Here is an 18,326-nt window from a genome sequence, read left to right on the forward strand (position 1 = left end):
ACATTTGGATTTAACACTTGTTTGTCATTGCTGATGGCAAGGTGATTATGTTAAAATATTGCAGCAGCCGACATGACTGCAATGGTTTATCAGAAACTGAGCAATCAGTTTGTCTTCAAACAAGCATATAGGAAGATTCATGAAATCCTGCTTTTGTCAGCTTTTGAATTTGAGTTTTTTATTATTTCTTATCCACTTAAATGGATAACAGCATGACTGGGTTCTTGTCCAGGGCACAGTATCTGTCCAATCAATCCATACATGTATGGATTGATTGATTGTCTCCCTGTGAATTACAGTCTCAGGTTGTTTTGGCTCATATCAAACCGAAATTTGTCTTTTCCGACTTTTGAGAATTTGTATGTATACATTACAAACGAAACATTTTATATTCATGTATTTCCCTGAAATAAATTCACATATGTCAATTATATCTTCCATCATTTATGATTCTTCAAAATCATTACCTTTTCATGTTGGAGAAAGGTTGTAGATTTCACTTAGTAAAATTATTTACCAAGTGAAATCTACAAATGTCTTGATATTTTTTATCCTTTCATTTTTTTATGTCAAGATTTCTGCCAATATTCTCAAGAGGTAAAGTGTTTTCTGGGGCTTTTCATGTGTCTTCTGGTGACCAAGTGCCACAAATGAAAACATTTGATGTTCAATTTTGCTAAATTTACCAACTGTAAATTTCTCATGTCTAAACAGATAAGCAGTATGTCAAAAGCTCATGTTTTATAATAAATAATATAACTTATTAATTTGGTGTTGAGATGAGCGTTATTTTCTAGTAACGAACTGTCACGAAGTATACATATGATTTTTACTTTTGTGTTTACTGTACATTTTATGATATATTCACCACCAATGACAAAAAAAAAATAAATAAATTTTCACCTTTCTCAAAAACTCACCAACTGCACAGTTCTTGTTATGTGGTTTAAGATAAGTAGTATTTCAGAAGAGCAGAAGAAATCTTATGTTTTTTGAACAATAACAATATTTGTTGTTAATCTGTTGCTAAGAGATGAGTGTGTTTTCTGGTAACAAAGTAAACATTTGATTTTATTTTTTCTAAATTTACCAACTGTAAATTTCTTGTGTCAGCAGATAAATAGTATTTCAAAACACCTTATGTTTTATAAACAATAATTAATTTGGTGTTAAAAGATTAGAAGTTTTTTTCTGATAACAAACTGCGACAAAGTATATACAAGACTTTTACTTTTGTGTTTAATGTCTGTTTTATAATATATTTACCACCAATGACAAAAAAAAAAAAAACAACCAAAAAAACAAAAACAAAAAACATTTTTTTTTTTGCCAAATTCATCAGCTGCATAATTCTTGTTAAGTAGAAAGCAGATAAGTAATATTTCAAAAGAGCAGAAGAAATCTTATGTAATTTGAACAATCACAATATTTGTTGTTAATCTGTTGCTAAGAGACGAGCAGTAAGACGACCAAGTGCCACGAAGTAAACATATGATTTTTTCTTTTGCAACATTACCAACTGTAAATTTATTGTGTCTAATCATATAAACAGTATTTCAAAATACCTTATGTTTTATAAACAATAATTAATTTGGTGTTAAGAGATTAGAGTTTTTTTCTGTCATAAAGTATCAATCAGATTTTTACTTTTATGTTTAATACACTCCTGATCAAAATCTTAAGACCAGTCAAAAAATTGCAAGAATTTGCATTTAGCATTATTGGATCTTAAGAAGGTTCTAAGTAGAGCTTCACAATGTTAAAAGAAGAAATCAGCATAAGAGACAAAAACATTTGAGCGGGGAATTAATTGAAAACTGCATTTATACTCAAACATGATTTTTTCAGCTGATCAAAAGTTTAAGACCATAGCTCAAAAAACCTCCAAAACCCCCCAAAACAGAAATCAAAGTGCCAAAAAAAAGGACTCAGTAATGAGTAGCTCCACCATTCTTGTTGATGACGTCAAAACAATCGTTTAGGCATGCTTGATGCCAGTGTTTCCAGGAGGCTAGTGGGAACATTGCTCCAAGTGTTGAAATGGCTTCATGAAGGGCATCCACTGTCTGGAACTGATGTCCATTTTCGTAAACTTCCCTTGCCATCCATCCCCAAATGTTCTCAATTGGGTTTAGATCCGGGAACATGCAGGATGGTCCAAAAGAGTGATGTTATTCTCTTGGAAGAACTGCTTTGTCAGGCGGGCATTGTGAACTGCAGCATTGTCTTGTTGAAAAACCAATCATTACCACACAGACGAGGGCCCTCAGTCATGAGGGATGCCTGCTGCAACATCTCCACATAGCCAGCTGCTGTTTGACGCCCCTGCACAACCTGAAGCTCCATTGTTCCATTGAAGAAAAACGCACCCCAAATCATGATGGCGCCCCCACCACTGTGCCGTGTAGAAAACATCTCAGGTGGGATCTCTCTGTCATGCCAGTAACGTTGGAAGCCATCAGGATCATCAAGCCAAAACTTTTTTCATCAGAGAAGACAACTTTCTTCCACCTTTCAATGTCCCATGTTTGGTGCACCCTTGCAAAGTCCAAACGGGCAATTCTGTGGAGTTGAAGAAGACGTGGCCTTTGAAGACGTTTTTTGTTTCTGAAGCCCTTCCCTTGCAGATGCCGTCTGATGGTTATCGGGCTGCAGTCGGCACCAGTAATGGCTTTAATTTGGGTAGAGGATCGTCCCTTGTCTTGACGGACAGCCAATCGGATCCTGCGGTTCAGAGCTGGTGAAATTTTTTTGGGTCTACCGCTTGACTTTTGTTCCATAACCCTCAGGATCATTTAAAAAATGCAAAATGACTGTCTTACTGCGTCCAACCTCAGCAGCAATGGCACATTGTGAGAGGCCTTGCTTATGCAGCTCAACAATCCTGCCACATTCAAAGTCAGTGAACTTTTTTGCTTTTGCCATCTGGAGGTCTTGACAGTGTAAAGACTTCACAGAACATGACATGGAATCCAGATTTTTTCACAGCTTTTGGCTTTTAAAGACTATGGTCTTAAACTTTTGATCAGCTGAAAAAATCATGTTTGAGTGTAAATGCAGTTTTCAGAAAATTCCCGCTCAAATGTTTTTGTCTCTTGCACTAATATTTTCTTTTAACATTGTGAAGCTCTACTTAGAATCTTCTTAAGATTCAATAGTGCAAAATGCAAATTCTTGCAATTTTTTGACTGGTCTTAAGATTTTGATCAGGAGTGTATGTGTTGAATAATATACTTGTCATCAATGACAAAAAAAAAAAAAAAAAAAATCACCTCTCTGAAAAGTTGACCAACTGCACAATTCCTGTTGGTATTACAGTAGCATAAGATAAATAGTATTTCAGAAGAGCAGAATAAGTCTTATGTTTTTTGAACAATAACAATATTTGTTGTTAATCTGTTGCTAAGATGTGAATGCATTTTCTGGTAACCAAGTGCCACGAAGTGAACATTTGATTTTTACTTTTGCAAAATTTACCAACTGTAAATTTCAGATGAGCAGTATGCGAAAAGCTCATGTTTTATAAACAATAATATCACTTATTAATTTGGTATTATGAGATGAGAGTTACGTTCCAGTTAAGAAACTGCCACGAAGTATACATGTGATTTTTACTTTTGTGTTTAATGTCCATTTTATGATATATTCACCACCAATGACAAACACAAAAAAGTATTTTCACCTTTCTCAAAAAAACTCACCAACTGCACAGTTCTTGTTATGTGGTTTAAGATAAGTAGTATTTCAGAAGAGCAGAATAAGTCTTATGTTTTTTGAACAATAACAATATTTGTTGTTAATCTGTTGCTAAGAGACGAGCGCGTCTTCTGGTAACAAGTGTAACAAAGTAAACATTTGAGTTTTAATGTTGCTAAATTTACCAACTGTAAATTTATTGTGTCTAAGCAGAAAAATAGCATTTCAAAACACCTTATGTTTTATAAACAATAATTAATTTGGTGTTAAGAGATTAGAGTTATTTTCTGCAATTAAGTATAAATCAGATTTTTTCTTTTACGTTAAATGTTGAATGGCAGCATTTGAGCTAACACTAGCAGTTTGGCTAATACGCTAATTTTTACATAGTCAGTTGAATAATTCCATGTTGCTCAACATGCTCGTCATTCTCCACATGTTTTTTAGTAATAAGTACTTACCTTAGTATTGATGCTAATTTTTATCATCATCAGAATGCTGGGTTCCAACCAACGGGCACACTCTGGCAGGCCCCGTTTAAATTTCTTCACAAATGTCCAAGTATTATATAATTATATATCAGCAACACTGCAAAAAATAGGAAACATTGGCAGAACTCAAAGTTCTAAGGCAACAAACTTTAGGACATTTTTAAGTTTAGAACATCAACTTAACTATTTGAGGTTTTCTTTTGAATCTCCCAAGGTTTGATTCCTACATTTTTGTAATTCGATCAAAAATGTATTGACTTAAAATTTTAGGTTGTAAGAACTTTGAATCCCGAGCTTTCTAATCCACTTGAATGTACCAGTAATTTACAATTTTGCTGCACTAATGAAAGTACATAATTATGATTGTCATGACATCATAAAAAATAATCTTGATAATTACCTTCTATTCGTAAAATGCTTTCTAAAAGGCGACTATAAAGCCAGAGAAATACTTTCACTAGTATATTGATGATATTGATATGATATTGATATTTCTAATGCTCAAGTATTAGGATTTTTCAAAGCTCAGAGGTGAACATATCAATTCAATAGCTATTAAGCTAAGGTTTACCATTAAGCACGTCCACCACGTTATTCCTCCCTGAGTAAACTATAATAGGAAGCAAAATGTCAAGTACCTCAAAAGGTTCTCAATCAAATAAACCACAGTGACAAATGCAATTCAAAACCATCAACCCGCATTAGCACCCTTGAACAGAGGCGGAAAATACAGGCAATATGGGAAAAAAACAGTTTAATGTCAACATTAGTTGAAATCAAAGTGGGGACTAAGTGGACTGTGTTCTCTTATATTGCCAATAAAACTAAACCACACATCATGGCATGCCTGCGCTCCAACCCCATAATCCACTTACTAGCGGAAGGGGATGATGTTGTAATGGTACCAGCGCTCCTTATGACTTGCACTGCTGTCATGTAAGTCCACAATGGAGAAGGCAAGACATGGCCTTCCTCAATCTGACAGAGCAGACATTGTATTAGAGCTGAGCTATCAATCTGTCACTTAGTTTGTGTATGTTAGGCATTAAAAACAGGAAGACAGAAACATCTTCACTATCCGTCACCTACAAGAGAGCAAGAGGATTGTTTCTTAGAATATATCATATTTGATCTTTTTACCAGGCTGATTAAGTTTCATATCAGGTCACATAGTTCAAATACTGAATCCCTGGTTTGGTATTTTTGTGATTCATTTAAAGGGTGACGTCTAAATTGGAATTTTTTAACGTTCTGGTGCTGATTTTTGACATTGAACAAACGTAAAAGTCAAAAGTCTATTTCACACACTTTCCACAAGGTTTCCTGCACTGGAAATGAGAATTAATGAGAGGACTGGCTTACATCATCTGATTCAATTTGGTATATTTGATTGAAGCTAATACAGCATAAAACCAGACTCTTTGTGATGATGAGCTATTAATGTGAACTGTGTTATGGTTGTATATGTCACTGTGAAAACTCAAAATGGTTGAAAGACATTTACAGATCACCTAATATACTTTAATCTATTTAATAAGATTAGGATTCCTATTAACAGGGGTGTGATTTAGCTTGCAGAGTAAGGATACAATACTTAAAGATGTTTAACAGGTCCAGTGAGAAGTAAAGCAGTGGGAATGGGGACTGAAGTAAGTTGAAGGAGCAGAAAACAAGAGGTTTAAATGGCTTTGAGGGTGATCAAGAAAGTGGTGTGAAAATTAGGAATAGAGAGCAGGTGGTGAGTAGCAAACTTTGAAGAATATAAACCACAGGAGGTAATTCCAGCTCATATGAAAGGGACAAAAGTTCAAAGCAAAATTTCAAAGAGAAGAGCCCATGTAGATCTAATTCCTATAGTTTAATGCATGTCATTCCTTGGCCTAGTCTATTTAAGTCGTGGTATTTTGATACTAATTTGACCCATGCAAATTACTTTGTTCACACTTAAAATGAATATGCAAATTAAACTCATCAAAACTCACTTGAATGTCCCCACAAAATGTTTTAAAAAAAAACAAATTCAGTTCCATGAGTCTTTAAAAACAGACATAGTATATATACCAGAAATATGTAACTAAACCATATGTGATAATACTTTTAGAATGGAAGATGTAAAAGACATTGTTATGTTACTTTCAGACAGGAGGTAAGACAACACCAAAGAGGGGAGCAGCAACTTTAAATGCACAAGTGACAGAGATTCTGACAAGAAATCAAAGAGCCTCCCCGGTCACTAATGCCTGCCAATGAGTGGTTGCATTCTTTAAATATCCATCACAGGTTTGGCTTTTAACTCATCAAATCACCACAACATCAGGATGCAGATTTTCACAATTGACTCTCCACATTGTCAACAGAAAGATTTTAGCTGCATTCATTGCTAATGCGTTTAGTTGACTTCAGACACACAGCTACAGAGAGAGAGTGCATAATTTTAGAAAACAATATTGCCAATATTATTGGCATTTATTGCGATGACAAAAATCAGTTACAATTAATCCCCAATTTGTAGCCAAAAATGGGATATTTTCCTGGAATGAGTGAAGCTGCTCCAGATATCAGATGAAAGAAAAAAAAACACAGCTCTGCAAGCAGTGCAAGGAAAATATGATGAAAGTAGTTTATCTTGCTCTAAGGATCAATTTGCTTACAAACCAAATGTGTATTAATATATAGTGAAAAGTAGAATAGCAGTTATAGTTATTTGTGTTAAAGAAAATTGATAATTACACTCGTCAAATACGGAAAAAATGGGCAGAATCACAAAGATTTGGATTAGTGAAGAAACAGTGATGATCTAGTATTAGTCATCCTACCATTGAGGCGTCTGTCCTCCTGGTACAGAACTGAGTAATTATGAAGGGATGAATAAACCGGTTGCAGAATATTCTTGTTGCCTTGAGACAAAACTGTTTGGTAACAAAGCTGTCAAACTAAATAAATGCCCTTTTTTCCACATTTACATGCTGCAGTCCAACAAGAGAAAGAAGGAAACATTCCTGCTGTCATTTTGATGTTTGCTGTTATCCATTGTAACGTGGGCTAAAACTATAAATGATAATGCCATCATAAACAGAATAGCACAGTGATGTGCTAATTAAACTGATGCCTTACAGCACAACGTCTCAGATTCAACCTTTGCTTCATATTTATAGATTTCCATATGACGATTCTCTATTTTTCATTGTATGTTTTTAATTTCACTTCCTAATGATGCTTTCTTCACAAGTCACAGTATCACATAAATACACTAGTCAGTGTTTTTACGTTCTGAATTTGGTATTGCTACAAACATTTAAAGTTTCAACTACTAACTTACAGAACAAATCAAAAAGTAATTTTTATACTTGTCCATGTGTGACAAGTATATTTGGTTATTGAGTCAGCAATACATGATGCTTTCACAAATACTACTGAAAGTTAGAAACGTATGATAGAATGCCAGGACATTAATAGCTCATGAACTCTGTAAAACTATATAGCTAAATAATAGCTAAATGTTATTATTAACATTTACTTCCATAGTGATTGCAGAATTATAAAGACAGAAAGTCTGAAAAAGATGGAGTCCAAAATAACAACATAGGTTTTTTTTCTCCTCATTAGCTTAGAAAGAATGAGTTTAATATACGCAAACAACAATTTTTAATCACACATGTAGCTTCTTCAATAGAGACACCTTGTATTTGTTTTTGGGATTTCTATTTTAAAGAAAGTTTCTTATGTGGGTTTAATAAAATACGTCAATCAATCAAATCAAGGAAGCCAAATGTGTTTATGTCACTGAAGAACTCCATGAATATCTTATTTAACCCCATTAATATTTATTGATTAAATGCAATTGGCTCTTGAGATTTGACCTTTTGTTCCTCAGAGGTGCGAGTATCACAGTGAAAAAGCAGCTTCAATATTAGAAAACATCAAGAGGGCTAATTCTCAATAGTTAGGGTGGAAGGGGGGTCTATGTATGAAATTAAATTGGTTATAAAAATGAAGAATTGACTGTCCTTTTAGGAGAAAACAAGTCTGGCATCTTTTACATTTTAATAATATTCATGAACAGCCCAAGCGCATATAACAATCCAGCTCCTATGCAAGTGTGGTTCATTATAAACTGGCTGTTTTCTTTTTTGTGTTTTTTTAAGACCACGAGTGAAATCGCAGCTCATAGCGGAAATGAACTGATGTTGACGTCACTTTGTGTCAGACTAACTTTTCCTCTGAGTCGTGGCGCTTTATGTTTCTCCGGCTGATAGTTTGTTCTTGTCTAATTTGTGCAGTGCGACTGTAAATAGCAAGGAAATGAAAAATGGCTCTGCCGTGTCAACATTGAACTCAGATAACAAAACTCTAATATAAGAGACTTACAAAGAAAAGAAATGCTCCAAATGCAGACATTTCAGGGATATTTTTACATTTAATGTGCTGTTAACAAAACTATATTTTGCAATGTTGTTAATGTAAACAAGTTAGCAACAGATTGATTTACAAAAGACAATATAAACTTGGATATTTCAAAATCTACATTTTCAACATTTTCAATTTATTGTAAATCAATTAGGCAGCTCCTTAACGTGTAATTAACTTAAATGTATATAGTCAAACAAAATAGTTTTTTTGTTTTACAAGTAACTAACAGTAGATGGTAATTTATCATTTAAATAAAAGTATCAATGACAATATAATTGAATGCTGTCTTTTTCTATAATATTTGTTTGTATTTCTAAAAAAACAACATGTCTACACCAGAGATTTAGCAGGACTACATATAAAACTGGTGGACCGAGTCTTCTTTAAATCTCAATGGGAAGCTATGGATTGGTTTGTCTCACTCTGCAGACTTTCAAAACCACGTTTTGCTACGTTGCTCCCAGAGCACCTCTGGGTGCTGATTTTCATCAGATGCTACTGCTTTAAAAGCGGGAAGGACTGCATTGATTGAAGGTTTACACAATCAATGCAGGGTTTAGGAAGGTTGCAAAGTCAAAATCCTAAGATCTAAGTAGTGTCACAATAACTTTCTTCTCCAACAACTGTATGCGTTCTTAAAGAACCAACATTTTTAGAGTTGTAAATTATTCTCAAGTTTTTTTTTTTGAAGTGATGTCAGCTTCAATGATGTTTTTTTGACATGTTTAAAGGATAGAGAAAAAAATAGACATATCCACAGATATGGAAAAATTCATTTATCAGACATAAGAACAATATTGACATCAGATATTGATACTGGCCCAAATTTTCATTAATAATAATGTATCACATGGGTCGAAAAACAATATTATGTACTTAAACATAAAGTTGATTCACAATAGTGAGTGCATTTGTATGAGCCAAGGAGAATATATAGTGACTTTGATAAAATATTACTTACAGAAATAATATTTTGTAAGCATGCTCTTAGAAATATTATTAGTACAGGTTAAAAAAAAAAACTCAGATAAAGCAAGTAATGCATTACAACTTACTAGCCTCTGGGGTGATATTGTTTTTGCTTCTCTAAAAGACTGCATGACTGATTTCTTCTGTAAAACTGCTATCACGGTCTTACAAGGGCTTTTTCTGGAAAAAAACAAACAAACAAACAACATAAAGGAGAACTAGAGTACAGAACTAAAATGTAAGCTGATCATCTTTGAAAACTCTGTCCTGGAAAATCAGAGAAATTATTTAACTGATGTTTATAAGGCGTCACAAGGCAAGTTGCACATTTCAGCAACTAAAAGAATCAAAGAGCTTTACATGATGAATGCAATCCATCTGCTCCCAGGCCATTTAATACTGAAATGCTTAGAAGTGGAAAACTTTAGCAATATGCATCTTCAGTTGGAGTTGATTCTACAAACCAGAGCCTGTTTGGTTTTCATCATATCTTTCAAACTGAATATCAAAATTTAATACAGGAATCATGTGCATAAAAAAACTGAGAAGGAAAAATCTTCCATATGTTTATTGGACTTGCAATTGTAGCCACATAAATGTATGTTTTTTGTTTCTTAGTGTTTGAAGCAGCTTTAGACCATAAACAAAGCAATAGGTACTCCATTCCTTCATCTAGAAAGTTTTCACGTTTGGATAACCACATTTCAGCTTGTTTTTCCACTATGTTGCTGCTACAAAACAACAACACGATTTTATGGCCTCCAAGGAAAAAAAACAATAGAGCTAAAACAGAGTCGGGAGGCTGGAGGGACACGTCAAATCTAGCCTGAAGCTTAAAAATATTAGGCAATCATATAATGTAATTGACTCGGTTTGGATGCCTCCATACTTTATGTGCTGATTGGATTGATCCATTGAGACCCTGTAGCAAAACAGCAGCTGATTAAAATTTGTAAATTAAAAAGGGAGAAATGTGCTCAGCAGAGATACAATACAGTTTATGAGTCTCAGTAGATAAACCAATCATGCTGCAGAACAACACATTGCAGATTAAAATATACATTTTTTTTCTTGTTTTTTTTGTGGTTTCAGTGTGAAAAAGTTTATTTTTTAAACGTACAATTCCTGCAGAGTTCTAGTTAAAGTAGACAGTGTGTTTGAACTGACTCACCTGGTGTTGGTACAAACATACACAAGGTTAGTCATCTATTATTGATGACCGGCTGCAGCTGGTGAAGGACACTGTGGTCACCTTGACGATGCGACTCGAAATGGAGAAGCTTTGAACCATGTAAACGCACCGATCCAACCGCAAAGCAAAACAACTCAAAGAGGACTCATCTGCAGAAATGCACTGCAGGTTCATTAATTCAAATGAACTAGATGATTATTAACCTAATTCACTGAGTAATATTACAAACTGTATAAAGTAGTCAATTAGAAATGTTTTTTCTGGCCTCAGAACTAGACTTCTGTGCAGTCCATTGAACCTAATCTCCCCCACTTCCAAATTTGGCCGGTGACAAGGCTGGCTTGCCTCAGAGTCTTAAAATCCTGGGCGTCTGATTCAAGCGATATTTACGAATAGTGTCATGACAGCCAGGATGCCGGTTCAGACAGATTGTACAGACCCACTACATTTTAATTCAAGTTCTAGAGATAGTCTTCATGCTTTTAATCCATCATCAGTAAGGTTAGAAGTACTAAATGATGTACTGATTGACTGATCCAAGAAATTAGAAATTATGAATAATGTACTGTGATTTTGATAGGGGTTTAAAATGTTTTCATGATTATTTTTTTTAGATTGGACATCTTATTTAACACCTTTGAATAATATACATCAGCCGAAATGAGTAACTTCAGTGTGTCATTTTGGGTTCTGCCGTTCTATGAAAGAGCTCAGCTGAGTTTTTTTTTTTGCCCATTTTCTTTTTACATGGTGCTGCTCAAAATGCTCAGAGAAATCACATTTCTGTGTTGCGGATCCTGGAAGTCTATCAAAAATTCACCAAGACTGAAGATGCCAAAACAGAGCAACATGTTTTCTTTTTTTTTTTATTTAAACATATGTTAAATTATACCACAATAGTGGGCCTCATTCTTGGAAATGATGCATCAATATACAGTGAGAAAGTCTAATATCCAGAGGGCTTGTACAGACAGCAACGTGGGAAGAAAAAAAAGAGATGACATGAAGCTCAAGAGATCATGACCTTATGCAAACACCCCTCAGCATCAACAATCACAGAGTAGAGAGTCAATAGAAGTAAATTTATCAGAGTACAGGAATTTGATTAATTTATCTGGTCCAAAAAACACTACTGTGATCATAAATGGGCACTTTCCGAGGAATTTGAAGCAGACAATCAGAACCTGACAGAGAACAGTGAAGGGACGTGAAAATGTAATTGAAATACCCCGACCCTCTTTTCAGAATCTGTGTCAGAGCTGCTGAAGAAACTAGACCAGAATATTTTCAGTCTCTGGACACCCTCTAGTAAACCTTTTGAGCTTCTTCCACCAGAAGAACAGTAGTACCATACGATCAAAAGAAAACTTACTTCCATTTCCATAAGCTGTCAAAATTATAAACTGATAAGATGTTTTATTCTTCCGCATTTATATGATCTATTCAATGTTGCAAGTTGCTTTATAGAGAAAAGTCTAACAGATTGACAGAATGATTGATTTGATGAAAATCAACCTGCTTTAGTTACTGTACTCCAGCACATAGACGTTTTATACGGCGAGAAATTATATGGCTCACATTTTGATGATCTGTCAGTTTGCTTTCCTGAACAAAGGCCCAATTCTATCTTGTGGCAAAGGCATAAAATGAAAAATGTCAGTCCAAAAGCACAGGTCTTGGTTCAAATAGTGACTTGTGACGCGTAGTGATAAAAAGGAAAATACTATAATCACTTTCCTGGGAAGTCTGCGTAACAGACTTCCCAGGACCTTTTTCCATATCCACAAGACGCCAAACTAGTGACATAGCTTTAGGATTTATAGGTCGAGGCCTCCAGCTGGGCAGCAGGCTGCAGCGCAGCCTGAGCGGCCCAGTGGTAGCACAGCTTCCATCTGTCTTTACAGTCTGCTTGTATTTGCATGCTAATCTTTCCCTTACTGCACCTTCATCGAAGCACCTTTATGGAGCCGCCGTCCCCCACAGTGCTTTAGGGGTGACGAATTAGCAGGTAAGGAACCACAAAGACGTCGACCCGAGGGTGATGAGATGTGAAATACAGATAGAGCAGAGAGCAAAAAATGTGAGACTACAGGAAAGTCAATGAGATAAGAAGCACTGTGCCTCATATTCCCACTAAGAAATGTTTCCACCATCCTTTCTCGTATGTCCAGAAGATGGACGTTTCCTAGTTGAGGTAGAGCATTTAGAGGACAGAACAAGGCCAGTTATTTGTCATTACATCTGAAATTAAATCTAGTTGAAATTAAATTAGGTCTGAAGGTGTTGAAGCGTCCCTCCCTGCTTCTGTTAGCAGATGTAGCCGCTGGCAAAAAATCTTCCAAAGCTGACTAATCATTTGTGTATGCAGATATTATAAGCTTTCAATGTCTGAAAATATATATCATCCATCACCGCGTGATTGTAATGTCTTTGGGCAAGAAAAGGGCACTGAGAGTAGGTGTGGCATATCTTAGATCTAATAAATATACATTTCCTCGGGGCAAGAGGGGGGAAAAAGGAGAGTTCTAAGGATTCATTTCCTACTCTGCCAAGAGAGCTGATAAGGTCTGATACAGTGGGCGCATGCAAAAATCTACACTCAGCTACTGGATTTTAGTACTTCATAAATTCATGTTGCTCCATAATAACCTCATGTTTCTCTTACATCAAAAAGGTAAAGTTTACTTCAATTTCAGTTGAGAAAACTGCCCTTATTTGTCTCCATTTCTGCACCTGAATGGTGCTCACAATACTCTGCAGTTCGCTTCAGAATGTCAGAGGAATAAAGTCATTTTATTTAAGAATCTATTAAAACCTAAAATCACATGAAGCCTAGAAATGATTGATGCTGTCGAACTTACAGTTTCAGAATTACTGAAACCAGCTCAAATATACACATGTTCAATAAAATTTGGTAAAATATCTTTCATCAGATACAATATTTTTTGACACATCAAAAGTTGTGGTGGCATAATTAAAGCAATATATGTGGCCACTCTTCCTACCCAAACTGGAGTTAATATTGGTTTTGGTATGTTCTCTGACAAGACTGGCCTTAAAACATTTTCAATAATTTTTCTTTAGGGTTCATGTGTGAGCCAATTCAAACATTTTCTTACAACATGGCTGACAAATGACAACGTACTAATGACTGACAATTAAATTGTTCAATTGCAAAGGCTAAAAAAAGAATCTGAGTTAATTACATGCATTTGATTTGTTTTTAAAAAAGAATAAATGTGATGACTAGTAGGCTTTTTTACAAGACAATTTGCATATTGAGATTTCTGAACAATGGGACAAAGTAAACAATGGCGTTACAAATTTCTGGGCTTCCTAAAAGTGTTATTCAGGACCCAACATTGTTGTAGCTTTTCAGTTGTACATACTTAAACTATATATGTCTGTTCCTGCTCAGATGAACCTTAAGTCTCATTTTGCGTACAATTCTAATTTAGATGTCCAATAAAATGTTCATTATCGTACTCTTGTGAACTTCCTGAGTAAAAACGTTTACCATCACAGAGATGTGGAGTATGCGCAGCTCTTCTTTCGTGGAATCATTGGCCGGGTCTTCAGTTGGTTCGGGTAGGTTGACACTGCCGTCCTGATGGTGGATGTGGAAAAGAAGTGTGCCATTTTCCAGCCACTGCTGCCGCCAGCGCACCAGAGGGATGTCCTCCGAGTTTCCAGAAATCTCTGACAATTACAAAATAGAAGATGCAACAGATGAGAAACTGTCTGTTGTTGCAACGATAACTGATCTGCACCAAAACTACAGAAAAATTGTTTGAAAACCCATGAAAATAGTTTTTTTTAAGCAAAACAGTCTGGATTTCTTCTAAGTATCATATTACAGCTCAAAATTCAGAAAAGTACAATGATGACTATGCTTAGTCAGTAGAACAAGTATTAAAATAAAGTACTGACAGAATTAAGATAAATCATTAAAGCTGATGGGTAGCAGTCAATCTGACCATTATAAGCATTCAAAGAAATTGTGATGGGAATAATTGTAACTGCACTGCAGCTCCTCATACATGCTGATAATAACACTGCCTGCCCAGAAATGATCAATAGGACCAAAATAAAGCTGATGCCAGATGGATCTTTCCCAGTTTAGACTGATTCAGGATTTAGTCTGGAAGTAAAACCACTCTCTCGGGTATATAAATAAACAAAGGTTAAATCTCAGAGACAAAAATGATTAAATGGAGAGTTTATGGAAGCAGTGGAGCATGAGAAACACAGTGCTTCAGTCAAACCTTGATTCCCCAGGCAATACACTCCACCTCTAGTTTGTCATATTAGTGATGTATACCAAAAACCACACACATATTGAAGGAAGCAGAAACATTGGGAATGGATGACTGAGCTTTATGGATGTTTCTTTGTTTTGTACATCACACTAAACTCATGAAGGATACTTGAAGGCGTGCACCAAAGGACCAAAGGACCAAATCTATCTGATATTTCCCAGCACTGAAGCTGAGCACGATGCATGTTCAACTAGTTTTGTGCATATTCAAGAATTTGGGGATCACTCACACTCCATCAAACACAACACTGTTCAGCTGGTGTCAATGAGGCATTCATTATTTGCAGAAAAAGTTATTCTGCAGACATTTTTAAACCAATACAGCCAATGACATTTAAGATCAGATTTTATTGCGTTATCAAAGGCTGTGGCACCGTCTTTACAAAAGTATTAACTGAAAAAACAATAAATAGGCAGAAAAATAAATTATAAGGTGAATAAATAAATGGAATAAGGAACAAAGCTGAAAACTGTACACTTTTATTTGAAGTGGCTATTTGTCAAATATTTGCCATCAGTGAACATTAGTGAACACAGACTTTTAGTTTTATTATTGTTGGCTAAATCTAATATTTCCATAACAAAAATCTTAACTCAAGTTCACTTTAACGCTATTACATAATTAATTTTAGATAGTGTGAATACTTGTACTGCGGAAAATGTACTATGGAAACAAGCACCACTGTAAGAAATAGCATCACTGAGTTCATATAAGGGGCTGCTACATAATAAATCGTATAACAAAGATATCAAAGCAGCATTGATGACCACAGTGGATAGCACAAATAAATGATGAACTCAAGGGCCACAGTGCATTAAAGAACCATCTGCCAGATATCAAAGTATTTTACATGTTATAAAAACAGCTGTGGTTCCTCATAAATTCAATCAAGACTGGGTTTGATCCACAGAATAACAAAAGGTATGTGTGTCCAAAAAGTTGCCATACAAAGCGCCACTGGAAAGCTACAGAAGAGTGTTGATACAAAGTGTGAAAATATCAAAGATCTCCCATGTTGCAAAATCGACAAAATAAAAAACCTCAGAATGAGATCGACTGTATATATAAACACAAGCTAACCTTATGCCACACAAGACTTTTAAACTGATTACTACCAAGGATATAGCTGCAAGCAAGATTTTACTGCTGATCGCAAGCTTTTGCAGCCCACTGTGAAAAACTTCAGAGGCAAGTAGCACGGCATTTGCAGCTGCACTTTATGGACGCTCAAAGTTCAAAGGTTTGAACATATATGTTTCATTTGACCTTACAGGTAAACATAGTCATTACAGGCCAGGCCTGTGTGTATTTTAGATCTATTCTGAATAGATTAATTAACACATCAAACTCAGATAACTAGTAATTGAGGGTCTTAGCAACATTTAAAAACAGACATAAAACCTTTTTTTTCAGATTGGAATTAAAAACATAACTTAACTATCCCAATTTAGCCATATTAATACCTCAGGCATTAATTTCACTGCACTAAAATCATGTTAGAATGTAATGCATTACATTAGAATGTAATGCTCCAGCAACACATTTCTACACATCTGATATTGTAGCAAACACAGTCACAAAATATTTTGAACATAATTTCTGGAATTTAGAAAGGCACATATTTTTGAGATATTACAGATGTGTTACTCAGATGTTGCATCAATGTCATGATAATTAATTCAGGTAATATGTGGGATGCATAAAATGTAAATGGCACAGCACTTTCATGCCTACATGATGATAAAGTACAGAGAAAGAAAAACAAATAATATCTTGACATCATTAAAAATGTCAGTAATTTCAGACCCTTTGTCCCAGTGACGCTTGTCCCTCAGCAACGACAGGACATGATATTGCACGAAACATTCATTTTTTTTCATTTGTTTGTTTGAACTCATGTAGAACCAATTTTTAGACACTGCAAAAAAAAAAAAAAAAAAATGTGGTAAGGTCAGTTCAAGCTCTTTAGCAATTCCAAGATTTTTTTGTTTTGTTTTTTTTACTTCTGCCCATATGCCTCATCCTAGCAGTTGTAATTAATTTGGCACTTCTCCAATTTTGTTCTGCATGTTAAATATCACTTGATGTTGCTATTTTTGTTGGCAGTAGGAGCATTACCATCTAAATTCTGGAACACCACATGATAAAATTGTCCTGCAGTCATTCATTAAAATTTTTATATTCGCATATGATATCATGTTCAAACTACTGTGTGCAAGTGCAGCAGCACAAAGCTTGTTGCGTTGATGTGAACTTCTAATATACATGTCTTATTGAGAAAAAAAAAAAAAAAAGCTTTCCTTCTTCCTTATCTGATTCCCATTTAAACCGTCTGGCAAACTGAGTGCATTTGTTTGTGGATGGTCAACTTATTCTCTCGACACCGTCCATGTAAGCACTTACCTGCTTTAAACTATTTATGATAAAAGCTAATATCATTAATATTTTGTGCCTGGGCAGTACAGTACATGCATACAATTACAATTCAGTGCTTCACCTCACTGTGTGAGCATCAGTCCACTTTGTCAGACAACCCATTAGGCTGATTATTGGCAAAAAAAAAGCACTTCAGGCTGGATAATGGCCAGAACCCTCATACAGATTATAACCTGTTTACAAACAAAGACACTTTGTTTGCTTTCACTGATATGGCGATGCACATGTGCGTGGATATGTGTGTGTTTAAAATTGCGAGTTTAACAAGATTAGGTCTGACAATAACTGATGACCCAACGGCGCAGTGACGAAGGAGTTCCCTCTGCCTGTAAATAAGATTTAGGAGTCCTGGCTGGTTTTTAACCTAAATGCAAATCATGTGCCTCAATGTGACAGGGCACTTTTTAAAAAAGTGTGCTCGCTCTCCCTCGAGACTAGTTTGCCATGAGAGCTTGAGTAATGAGACCACCATTGTACTGGACCGCATTCAGTGCCACACAGCAGAGAAGAAGGAAAGAAAAAAAGAATTGGGGAAAAAAAAAGGGATGAAGGCTAAGATGGAAAAGCACAAAAAGGAATAAGAAGAATGGTGGAGAGGAAGGGAAAGAAAACAGGGTGACCACTTACTGCAATTTAAGTAAATCAAAAGTAATCTGATTACGCCGCATTACTCGTTAACCTCCCCTGAATGTAAATTTGCTGAGCCATTTAGCCTGGAAGAGTTTTATTGCCTATGAAGTTCAATAAAATTACAGTGTAACATTTTGAAAGCCTAAACTTTAATCCAAGTATACGGAGATGGACGGTACCTAT

General features: G+C 35.3%; 1 protein-coding gene across 4 annotated transcripts in view; it reads right to left on the reverse strand.

Moving 5' to 3' along the window:
- The window catches only part of astn1 (astrotactin 1), a 333,499-nt gene that overhangs the window by 261,087 nt on the left and 54,086 nt on the right, over positions 1-18,326 (reverse strand). For all 4 annotated transcript variants that reach the window (XM_055032916.1, XM_055032915.1, XM_055032914.1 and 1 more), the window contains exon 2: positions 14,276-14,457. In XM_055032916.1, the coding sequence (XP_054888891.1) occupies positions 14,276-14,457 (182 nt within the window). The remainder of the gene's footprint in view (positions 1-14,275; positions 14,458-18,326) is intronic.

The sequence above is a fragment of the Poeciliopsis prolifica genome, unplaced genomic scaffold, assembly GCF_027474105.1.
Source record: "Poeciliopsis prolifica strain line A6 unplaced genomic scaffold, Auburn_PproV2 SCAFFOLD008, whole genome shotgun sequence".
Taxonomy (NCBI): Eukaryota; Metazoa; Chordata; class Actinopteri; order Cyprinodontiformes; family Poeciliidae; genus Poeciliopsis; species Poeciliopsis prolifica.